Source organism: Lepisosteus oculatus, chromosome 3 (genome assembly GCF_040954835.1).
Source record: "Lepisosteus oculatus isolate fLepOcu1 chromosome 3, fLepOcu1.hap2, whole genome shotgun sequence".
Lineage (NCBI taxonomy): Eukaryota > Metazoa > Chordata > Actinopteri > Semionotiformes > Lepisosteidae > Lepisosteus > Lepisosteus oculatus.
In genome coordinates, this window is record NC_090698.1 from 39,434,130 (window position 1) to 39,446,633 (window position 12,504).

Genomic DNA, 12,504 nt, shown 5'->3' on the forward strand with positions numbered 1-12,504 from the left:
ACAATATTTTTAAATAAGTAGTTTATTTAAAAAAAGGGTTTTAGATAAACACTTTAAGGTAGTTTGTTGAACGTTGGATATCTTACAATTCTGAAACCTTTAAACTAAACGTCCCAAAAAATTTTTTTTCATTATTATTTTGTGGACCATTTAAGAAAGAAATAAAGTCTCCTATATCAGCAGGAATGGGTTAAGGTATTTTGAAGAATTCTTTAATATTCGCACCTCCCTCTAACTCCACCTCCTCTTCAACTAAAACGAAACTAAAAGTGTCACTAGAAACGAACTCCACAAGTGTCCTTCAACCAAGCATGGCAAAGGCGGACACGATTTAACAGATTACATTTTTTAAACCACTGACATGGCGAGAAAATTGTTGTGTCTGGAGAATAGCAAATCACATTGAATCTGAGAAGTGACGTATATGACTATGACGCCTATTTTCGATAAATATGTTTGTATATTACCATTAGCAACAGTTAACAGCACCGTTTCAAATACTCTGAAGTTTATTTCCACAAACATCATGTCCGGTGGAACAGTAATTGAGGTACGTATTTACCAAACAACGAATGTTTGTCAATTGGTAATATTGGCGTTTAGTACAAAGACAATTTTGTACATTTCTAGCATAAAACATTTGAAACTTTAAAACACGAAGATACCATGAGCCGTATTGACAGCGTTTTCCGCCAAAATAAATTTAGTGCACTTCAAAAAATAACAAAAGCAACATAATAGTAATATTGAGAAGAGATTAGATTTTTTGCATGTACTATAAAATGAGCATCCTGCCTTGACCTGAAACTTTTCAGGAATAAATCATATGTAGTAGCTTCATGAAAACTAGAAATGTAATATTTTAATGATTTGTTAACAAAATGAATATCAGTTTAGTATTTTTTTTTTAATGTTGAATGAATGTATGTCTTATGTAATGGAAGTATTTTACAGAACCAAAACATTATTTGTTTAGCAGAACCTGTAGAAAAGTTTTAAAAAAACGTTTTAGATTTAGATGTCTGTTAAACCTTTGGATTAAAAAAAATGCATTTCTGTTAAAGAGGGATTAAATGTAACATACACAGTATGAAAATATATTTCATACGAAGGAACACTATTAAGTCTGAAATCATGGCTTTACAAATTAAAGGGTGTAATTAATGGTTCTTCGTGCATGTTTTAATATGTCTCCTGTTCTAAGTTGAGGTTAAAATCTTACGTTTTTAAAGAACAACGTTTTATGTTGGAAACTGTGAATATGCCATGGATATTATTACAGTAGTAGTAATTATAATTCCCAGCCAATTGCAGATACTGTAATACACAACCACAGAACAGAGTACAGTGTGATTCTGTATGATTATTCAATTATTTATAGATTGTTATTATATTAAAATCTTTAAAAAGTTGACAAAACAACACTGTACAATATCACATTTAACACCTGTACACTGTAAAAAATCTTTAACATCTATTGAACTTCATAGACAAAAGGAAATGCATCTATACATATAAGTATACAGTATGCCCTTATAAATTGTTTATATATTTCTCATCTTGTATATTAGCGATTTTTGTATTTCCTACATTGTTTGCATTCCATTTTTTCAGGACTTTTACAGATTTTACTGAAATGGAACATGCACAATTATTGTGTAACACAAGGTTCATGGCCTTTATGGCCATAGGTTTGATAAAGAATGACCTTTTAATAATATTTATAATTACTTTGGTTTTTGAACAGTGCTCTGTTTTTGTACATATTCTTATAGATATTCCCGTTCATGACTCTGACTGTTGATCTGGCAGTCTTTGAAGATGAATATGAAGCCCAGGACATAATTAAAAGACACCAACAGCTTTCTGTGAAAATGAAGGGGGACAAGTGTTTGGAAGTTGAAGGCTCATATGAAAAAGTGGATGAATTGTTTGCTAAATTATGCAAGCTGAGAACAATAAAACCTTTTCGTGCTACCAAACATCCACCATATACTAAACCTCAACAGCCTCCTCACTTTAGCCAGGGGGAACCAGTTGAGGTTGCTGAACCCATTATGGAATACATTGAAGAAAAATATTCCAAGGAACTTGATGACATCAGAGGTCATAATGTTATTATACAAAGAAGTAGATCTAGCAGCAAGATGCTTATTAATTTTCAATCTCTACAGCCTAAAAAAGGAACTGATTTTGAATGTCACTGTGTCAGGGAGAGGTTTCTAACTTTTTATCAGAAGATTGCAACCAACCTCCAAGTAAAAACATACAATACAGACTCAGTCTGGAAAACCCATTACAAAAACTTTGAAAAGGAATTTCCAAAACTTTCCATTAACTCAAGAAGGGATACAATTACAGTGACTGGGAGCTTCATTGACTTAAGAAGGCTGGACAAGCTCTTACAGGATGGTGAGACTCACACAACAAAGACTCACACAGGCAGCAAAATGCTTCCTAAAAATCATCAGTTGTTCAGGTCACGGGATAGTAGGTTAAGTTCACCTCCTGTCCAAAACCACCAGAAAGCCAAGGAAGATACTTGTCCAATTTGTTTGGAGTTAATCAAGGAAATAGACAAGACAACATTACCACGCTGTCAGCATGTATTTTGTAAAGACTGCTTAAAAACTGCCTTTGATGTAAAACCTTCCTGTCCAATCTGTGGTATAATATATGGGAAGCTAAAAGGTACCCAACCTGAAAATGGTCAAATGGATGTTACCATTTTGAGATCATCTCTACCAGGATATGAGATGTATGGTACAATTGTAATAAAATATCACATTCCAAGTGGGATGCAAGGGGTAAGTATAAAGATTTATGTGAAAGATTTAAAAATTCATATTTAAAATCCTGGGGGACAAACAGGCAGTTTCTGTATAGATGTATAGTACTAATATGTGGTATATAATGGGCAGATTCTTGGGCTTTTTTTTTCAGCATTCATACACCCACGTGTTTTGGATAACTAATGGTTAGATTAATCAGATGTCAGATGGCACAGCAGAGTTTCAGCAATGTTAGCAATTCCAGCCTTATTTGCATTAATCAGAAGTTGGAAACAATAGAAATGTGTTTGCTGTATTTATGTAAGTGTTGTAAAGAAAACAGTACACTCGCTTAAGGTTTTATTGTTTTAACAGACAGTGTTTGGATACATTTAAATTCAAGTAGTCCTCTCCAAGCCCTAATAGTAGATAAAACCAACCTCATCTTATAAATAACATGCAACCTTTGTCATTATGATTAAAAAAATCAGCATTCAATATCTTTGTGTGAAAAAGTAAGTGCAAAAAAAGTTGATTCAGTAACATGCAACATCCCCTTTAACAACAATAACTTAAATTCCCGTAAGAGTTGATCAGTCACACATCACCTGGGAGGAATTCTGACCAACTCTTCCTTAACCCTGTCGACTCCATTTATTCCCCTCCAAACTGCGAGTGTCAATTCAATTCTAATGCACAGCAGGCCCAAACCATCACCCACAGAGAACTGTGCTTGTTGGTTATATGATGTTCTGGCATCATTTTCTGACATTTTGCATTATGGCCAAAAGCACATTGTTCTGGAAGTTTTTTTTTTTTTAATTCAAGAGCTGCTTAGGATCTTACACTGTGCTACAATGTTCTTCTTGGAGAGTAGGGGTTTCCTTCTGGTTATCCTTCTATGAAATCCATTCTTATTCAATCTTTTCCTAATAGTGGATATTTACCATAGCAAGAGATGCCTGTAGATCCCTAGATGTAGCTTTGGGCCTCTTTGAGACTTCAGGGAGTGTTGTACGGTCAGATCTTGGAGAGAATTTGGTAGGATGGCCACTCCTGGGTAGTTTGGCAAAGGTCTTGAATTTTCTCCATTTGTGGATTATCTTTCTTCCTGCATCAACTGAAAAATCTCTGTTTTCTCATTCGATGTTATAGAGCAGTGGTTCTCAAACTGTGGTACGCGTACCAGCAGTGGTACGCGGAGCGCCGCCAGCTGGTACGTCATATGACCCATAGAACTTTGTTGTGTGCGCTGAAAAATCGGGACGCTTTTCATATTTTCTATTTTAATACGTTTCGAATACGCAGCCTACGTACTGCGATACAGTGCGCGCTAATACTTCAGTGGACACAAGAGATACTCTGTAATTTTATACCACTCTATAGGAATGCGTGCTACGGACGAAGTGACCAATTGTATTTAAAAAAAATCTCCAGCAAACAGGGAGGTAGGAGAATGTGCGTGATTTTGGAACAGTGCCAATGTTGTAAACACAGGAATGCATAGAAATACGTGCTACTAACGCTTGTAATCTTGTGAGCACAGGAAAGCGTGATAGATAACAGAAAAATATTTAAGAACTGTTCTAAGTTAATTTGTGAAAAATACACAGAGCGTCTCTGTGTTTCACTCCCATGTGCATGAAATAAAAACTTAAAATAAATACGGAAATAAAAACGGAAACGGGGAAAAATGCAAGCTTGCGGATTGCTAAAGCAGGTAAGCCCCACACTATTTTCGAAGAACCTTATTTACCGTTGGCAAAAGAGCTGACACGTAGTATGTGTGGAGAAAAAGCTGCTAAACAGCTCGACCTGCTGCCCCCCCTAAAAGACATGGTCATTCATAGAATTATTTAAATGATATCAAAAGTACGCTGATAGAGCACGTTAAGATGAGCAGATGTTTTTCACTGCAATTAGCTGAGTCTGTAGTCAATTTGGCCAATTCCCTCGTTTATGTTAGATACGAGTTTGAGGGTATGTCCCATGAGGACTTTCTATTATGTAAGCCGCTACCAACAGGAACTAGATAGATAGATACTTTATTGATCCCATGAGGGAAATTGCAGTGCAATTTCTACAGGAGAGCACATATTTCAGCTTCTGAATGAATTTATCGAAGAGAATGGCATCGACTGGATAAAATGTGTCGGAGTTTGTACAGACGGTGCTAGAGCAATGACAAGCTGACATAGCGGTGTAGTTGCACGAATTAAAGAGGTTGCTCCAGAAATTAATGGACGCATTGCAATATTCACCACGAGACCTTTGCCATCAAGAATATGCCTGACTATTTACATTTTGTTAGACTCTGTTGTGAATTGTATCAAAGCTTGAAAAATTAATTCACATCTGCTTTGCTCGACTAAAAAGGCTCACCCCCTCTCAATGAAATGGTGCTTTTTTATTATTTTTATTTGTTCTTGTTACAGTTTTTTCTTTCATTTTAGCGTTTTTTCTGTAAAACGCTTTGAGAAGCCACATTTTAAGGCGCTATAGCAAATAAAGTTTATTATTATAATATTTATTTTTGTATGTGTGAGTGTGTGCACGCACACTCATGTTGGTCATTGAGAATTTCTGGGGTTCCTATGAGATGATGACTTGTAGGTGGTACTTGGATGCTTTGTTTGGATTAGGGGTGGTACTTGGTCCAAAAAGTTTGAGAACCACAGTTATAGAGCCATTATTGCTTGCATTCTAATAGCTTCTTTAATTGTTTGATTTGGCAACTGTGTCCATTCTAGAATGAAAATCCTACTTAATTTTCACCACACTGTAGCTGTCCTTGGGTTAGGAGGTTAACCTGGAGGAAAAAGTAGATTTATCAAAGGATGTTCTTAAGGATTATTCAGGTTAATTAACTTAATTTACTGAGGAACAAGTAAAGGTTTATTCCATGCTGAAAAGAGAAGAAAAGAAACACAGCATTTCGGCTGTGGAGCCTTCTACGGGTGTCAAGAATCATGTCTCTCATTCCACATAAATGGTGAAGATTAAACTGCAATTGATTTAGTCCTAGTTAAAAAACCAGTACACTAGTATGGCTATTTTTGTCACTTTAAAGAACAAAGACAGCTGTGTAAACAGTTAAAGAATTTTCATTGTTGTAACTTACAGAATGAGATATTTTGATGTGAAATCCCCAATATAGAACAGTCTACTGTATGTTCTTGTGTTATTCAGCTACTGATATTCACTGAGCATGAGGATTCTAATTATACTTTTTTTTAACTTAGGACGAACATCCAAATCCTGGCACGAGTTATGAAGGGGCCACCCGAACAGCCTATCTTCCTGACTCTCCAGAGGGCAAGAAGGTTCTGAAGCTTCTTCAGCAGGCCTTTAAGCAGAAACTAATTTTCACAATTGGAAGATCTTCGACCACCGGTAGAAGCAATGTGGTTACTTGGAATGATATTCACCATAAAACCCACATATATGGTGGGCCAACTAAGTAAGTACTCAAAAAGAATTTTCTTTGATCACAGGGTAAAATATATTAAGCTGCTAAAAATATCATTACAGCATTAGAGAAAAAGAATTTAAAATGACGTGTTGTTCACAAATAAATGTAACAGTTTTCTGAGTAAATTACTCAAACTAACTAGGTATGTGAAGATATCTTCAGAAAAGACTTTGGAATGAAGGAGAAATGTAAGAAATGGATCAGTAATGTATTGGTTAACATTAATAATGCAAAAGTTGGTTTTGAGAATGTTTTATCCATTTACTTTTAATTTAAACAAGAAAAGAAACTTAAATCCTCTAAAATAAAAATAATGAATCACATATATTAAGTGCATTGTGTTTCAGAATTCAGTAATATTAAGAACCATCCTAACAGAGCTGAAATTCACATTTCTCCCAATGATACCCCACTTTTATTTTATGACCAGCTGCAGGAATTGCTTTTTATTTAGCTTTATTTCGGTTTTTTTATTTTGGATCTGGGTGCAATGTTCTTTATTTGAATCTTTAGGTAATGTGTGTGATCCTTTTTTTATTCAGCTATGGATATCCAGATCCTGATTATCTCACCCGTGTCCAAGAAGAACTGAAAGCCAAAGGAATTTACTGAAGACCAAAAGAATAACTGTTCATACAAAAGTGACTGCATCATAGTGGTTTTCAGTTTCATGTGTTTCATTTTTATCCTTAGGAATCTTAGCTCTTTCACGTGAGTCTCCTCTTAGAGAACATTGCATGGGTGTCTTCCTTCTAGGTTGGTCTTCATGTGGCTCTACTCACTAGATTTTCAGTAAACGCCAGGTACTCGAGTATTCAAATCAATTAACTCCTTATCACGCAGTTGTCATCTTTTGTTTAATTCAAATCTTCACAGTCACTTTTCACCAAGCACCAGACCTTCACTAACTTTTACGACCACTAACTTTCCTGGCTGATCCTGTTTAGCAAGGGAAGCTTCTCTACAATACTTTCCTGACACGGCAGCAGCCAGATTACCGTTTTCTTTTTTGTCTCACACACTTAGAGACCACCTGTCTGTTGGTGTTAATGTGCTGGGAGTAGACAGGACTCAACTGCTGCCAGCTCTTTCCTCTTGCTCAGCTGGGAGAAGGAGAAGGTACACTGGTATCTTGCCAAGTGATGCCCTATTTCTCCAGGTACTAATGCTTTCAGTCAACCCTGGTTTGGCAAACCAACCCTGTTCCTTAGCAGTACACATCATTCCCAATGTTCCTGGCAAACAAACATGCATCATACTGTCCAGAAACTGTGATGCCCTTTGACAGAGTGCTTGTTTTTTTTCTTTCTTTTGATGAATATGAAATACTCCATTATTTCACGCTGCCCTTCTGGTTTGTGTGTATGTGATACAAATGAAGTGTGAATGATACTTACCTTTTTTTTGTTTCCCTAGAATCACTGCAGTGTTTCCCCCAGTGGAGTATTGTATTGTGTTGTGTTGATCAAGATGGCCACCAGTCACCTTTCCTGTTTGTAGTATCCCACAAATAATCTTAAAGATGAAGGTTACTGGTGAGCCATCTATAAATAACAGATGTAAGGTTATTTGTTTTGTTTAAGTGGATATATAACTCTTGCATGCACGTTTTTATGGATGATTAAATACTTTATTTTTATCAAATTGCCCATCTTTGTTAAACGAACAAGTAATAGATTTATTCCATGCTGAAAAAAAGAAGAAAAAACACAAGAAAAACAAAACACGAAACAAAAAAAAGCACTCAAGAAAGCTCCACGGCCAAAATGTTGTGTTTTCTTTCTTCCTTTTTTCAGCATGGAATAAACCTATTGTTCCTTTGCAGCCTACGCATGCTGATGCAGCTACCCACCTGAACTACTACATCTGTTAAATATCTGTTAAAAAACATGAGCGAGTCCCTTTAAGAGGATAATCCTTGGAGAGGAGGGGCTATAAAAGTGACTGGCAGAGCTCAGTAGAGAGAGGATGTCTTGGAGGGAAGGTGTGTAGAGAGTACTCCTGTGAGGGTTTTTTTTTTGTTATCCCTATTTTGATGGCAATAAATACAGTTTTGTTTGCATTTGAAGACCGCTGTTTGGGAGTTTCTTTTCTCTTGAGCCAAACCTGGTCGCTTGGCAGGTGATATGCCCCTAAGTACAACCAAAGCTGTGTTTTCTCAGGCCTCCCTAGCTCACTAAGTCCCACAGGCCTGTAAGCCTGTCTGTTGCTGGGGCATTAACTCACTCCCTCCTTCCATAATAGAGGCATATTAGATATAGCCTGAAATTCTCTTCCTCCCAACTGGTCTCATAAGCTAATTAATTGGCTCAGAGGAGTGGCTTTTTCCATGCAGAGCGTATCCTTTCCTTCACTTGCAATTTCACTCGATCTGAAGGGCAGTTACTCAGTCATTCATTACTCACTTATTCATTACTTCATTCTGCAGGTTATGCAGGTTGGCTAGAGGTCACACCATTGGGCCATTTTGCCCATAATGTGCCCAAAAGTTTTGAATCACAATGGTGGCATTGTGAGAAAGGCTATATTCCACCATATTTCCACCTCTCGGGATACAATACTTAAATTTATCAATATAAAATCAGCAAATTCGATTTAAGTCTTGACTTAAAAAGAACATTTGTCTGTGAATGGCAGAAAATTGCTCAAACATAAATTGAAAGTTAATTACTTCTGAGACTCCCCTTTGGAATACAGTAAAAACTGCTATCAGTAACTTTTAAAAGAAAATCAGTTATGATAGTACACTAAGTACACTGTTCACTGCTTTTATTCTATGTAGTGCCTTAAATGTAAGTAAAATGATTTTAAAATCAGTATATCTCAAGCACAGATGTATCTGATATTTCTGTAATTTCTGTATTAAACTTAATTTGTAACTCCATTATAACTGTTTTACAGTAGACAATGATGGATTAATAAAGACAAACAAAAGTAATGCAGCATCCAATGAAAGGCAAAAAAATGTGATTTTGGAAATGTTTAAGTAAGAAAAACAATTTTGTATTTCTTATAACATGTATGAGAACCTAGATCAAAACTTCTATGTTATTCACGTTTAGTTGCAGTAGTAGCTCCATCAGTCTCCGATGTGTATTGTTCAAGGTGAAATATTAATCATATTGTTATCTGCTGTTGAGAGAATAGAAATACATGAAATTGTATCCTGAACATGTATCTTATAAATATACTTGTATTGTGCTGTTTATATCTAATAGTATTTTAATCTATTTTTCAAGCACATGAAAAAAAATAAGCTACAGTGCATGCCTGTAAGCACTGGTATACATTACACAATGCACATGTACAGTGATATGAAGTAACACATATTTCAAAATAAGTAGTATTTTATTATGCAGTATATTTTAATTTATATGATAATACTTGTTTCAGTAATATGCTTCAAAATTCATGTATGAGGCATTTGGGAAGAATGTCATGAAAAAAAATAATGCAAAACTTTACATTTTAAAATACTGTATATTTGGTCGGCATTTAAATTGCACATTTTTAAATATGATACAGTTTTTATTTAAACTGCTAAACCATAAACTACTTCATTGGAATTCATTGGAAATAAATGCTTATGAAGATCAGTTTCAACTGTAATACATTCTAAAATATATTTTGAAAAAATGCTCTTGCAAAATAAGACTGTAGGCCAAAAGACCTTTTATATAGATACAGTATATATTTTAATCAAAACTTTAATGCTCAACAAGAATAATTTTCTGGGCAAAATCTGTCAGCATAATCTGCAAACAAAAAAACTAAATATTACTTGAAACAGAACTGATTGCATAAATATTACCCCCTTTGCTGTGCAAACTGAAATTAATTCAGGTGCACACAGTTATCATATATTGATAGGTCACACAGTTATTGTAGTTGCATGACCTCTGTTGCACTCTGTGTGCAATAATAGTGGTTTATGTGATTTAAGAATAAATATGCCTGTCTCTGTAAAATCCCACAGTCATTGAATTTCAAGATTAAACCATGATGACCATGTAGATATCAAATCAACAAGGGATGAAGTTGTAGAAAAAGCACAGATCAGCATAAGAATATAAAGAATTTCAAAGACACTGAATGTGGCTTTGAATGCAGTGAATTTGATCATTAAGAAGTGGAAGAAGAATCGTATGAGTCAGACATTGACTTGATGAGGTTGTCCCTCCAAACCCAGAGCTAGGAGGAAAGTTAGGTGGAAATTCAACATCGGTGTCTTTGCATGAGTTAAAGTTAAATTAAGATGTCCCAGTTGTTTCACAAAATGTACCCATCTCAAATCCCACATAGTTTGTAACAAAATATTAAAAAGTACAAATGTGTGGTAAACGTTTTTGTGGTCATTTAAGACAAAGTTCATGTCCACTGTCAATCATGGTTGTAGCAACATTATGCAACAGGTTACTTGTAATCAGCAGGGCTAGGCAGCTTGTTAAGAATGAGAGCAAAATGGATTGTACAAAGTACACGGACACTTCAGATGAAAACCTGTTTGTCTGCTAGAGACCAGAATGTTGTTTAAAAATGCACAGTAACTCAAAGGAATAGGGTAAGCAAAGGGTAATAGCTACCCTTGAGTGGCTTAACAAGAAAAAATAAATATCTCTTACCGACCCAGTCAACGTTATGACTTGAATCTGAAAATCTTTGGCAAAGTCTAAAAACTGTGTTTCAGTAAACTCCAACTAATATATCTTGAGCAAATTTACAAATAAAAATGGGTGTAAATCACATGACCCCAGTATGCAAAGGTGGTAGTGACTTACCCAACAAAACTCACAGCTGTAATTGTTGCAAATGTGCTTTCAACAAAAATGTACAGGGGGTTAATACAGTGGTAATATGCAGTTAACAATGGTTTTTGATTTTTCTTTCCAGTTTTTTTTTCTGAAATTTAACTTTTTACTAATGAAAGTGTACAATTTTTGCTGCAAAAAATAACATCATTAGGGAGGAGAATACCATTGCCAGGCATATATGTATATAAATGTATATTTTGCTACTCTTAAATATGGTGTATGTAGTCAAAAATATGTGTAATATGATAGTGGAATATGGTAAATTATCCTTTTTGTTTACTTTTATAACTTCAGGTTTTCATATTGGGAAAAATTAATACACTGCTTGTACAATATAAGCAAGCTGCCTTACATTGCTCTATGGAAATGTATGAACTTTAAATGCTAATAAAATTATTAAAATGAAAGTCAAGATTGCAGTGTGTGCCAGAGCAGTGATCTTTTAATATGTGAGTCTAGGTAGGTAAAGCACTCAAATCCAGCCATAAATTAAGAAAACTATTCTTATTAATAGTGAAAGACCATCATGAACACAAAACAAAAGCTTAAGCTCTTATTTGAACATCCTTCAATTCCTGCTTTCTAACCAGGCAGTTAAGCTGCTTACTGGTTTAGAAAACAAATCTCTGAATCCGTTTTAAAGTCCCTCTCTGAGAATCTTTCAAAAGCACAGTTTTCAAACGTTAGTCTTTCTCTGAAAGTTACAAGGTTACTTTAAATGTTTAAATTTCACCAATTTGAATGTTTCTTTCTAAAAATTCTAAGAAACTCACATATAAAAGGTGTCCATTCCATCTGCCATTCTCTAGGCTCCTCCCACGGCTGCCATGCAGTGTAATGGATATGTCCTCCGTCACCAGACAGCAGAGGTGTTACCACAGACATGTTTTCATAAGTCGTCACCTGACCGAGTGGTTTCTTCCAACACATCTGACTGAGGGCAGCAAGTAATTTCTCACAGCTTTTAAATGCTTAGAAAATGTCCATTATTGTGGTTATCTGTATTGCAATTTATTTGTTTACGGTATATAACTAACATGTTACAATAGCTGACCGTGGTGTTATTACTGGAATATAGAACTGAGCATCAGAAGAAATGGATTACAGCTGCAACATTCCCAAATTTAGTGGGAAAACCACAATACAGTATTTTGTAGCAGGATAACTGACATTTTATTGAACACAAAGTATAGGTCAATTATGCATTTATGAACATTTGTCATCAACAGGGTGTCTAGCATGATAGTTATAGGTGAGTTGTGTGTGTAGTTACCATTGAAAATATAGAGGGATTCTGTCATTCTCCTGTAATATTAAAATATAATATAGTAATGAAGATTCCACATATTGAATCAGGGCATCTGCAGATGTGCAATGGTGCTTATAAGTAGTTATACCATAAATACACATAAGCATAGTAGTCCATACCATAACTGTCCTATTCCCATCA

The 12,504-nt window shown here is 35.2% G+C and overlaps 1 protein-coding gene across 3 annotated transcripts; it reads left to right on the top strand.

Annotated features, from left to right (window-relative positions):
* The first annotated feature begins 329 nt into the window (after window positions 1–329).
* Window positions 330–12,001, top strand: LOC102685787 (E3 ubiquitin-protein ligase DTX3L). Of its 3 annotated transcripts, none has more exons than XM_015365119.2 (5): window positions 330–550; window positions 1,776–2,807; window positions 6,014–6,231; window positions 7,270–7,402; window positions 11,864–12,001. In XM_015365119.2, the coding sequence occupies exons 1-5, from the start codon at window positions 425–427 to the stop codon at window positions 11,990–11,992; spliced, it is 1,638 nt and encodes a 545-aa protein (XP_015220605.2). In that variant the 5' UTR covers window positions 330–424; the 3' UTR covers window positions 11,993–12,001. The 3 variants fall into 3 exon arrangements, with proteins under 3 accessions (XP_015220605.2, XP_069043258.1, XP_015220615.2); XM_069187157.1 differs by lacking the exon at window positions 11,864–12,001 and adding an exon at window positions 8,069–8,311 and having other exon boundaries at window positions 333–550; XM_015365129.2 differs by lacking the exon at window positions 11,864–12,001 and having other exon boundaries at window positions 342–550; window positions 6,786–8,311.
* Window positions 12,002–12,504: the final 503 nt, after the last annotated feature.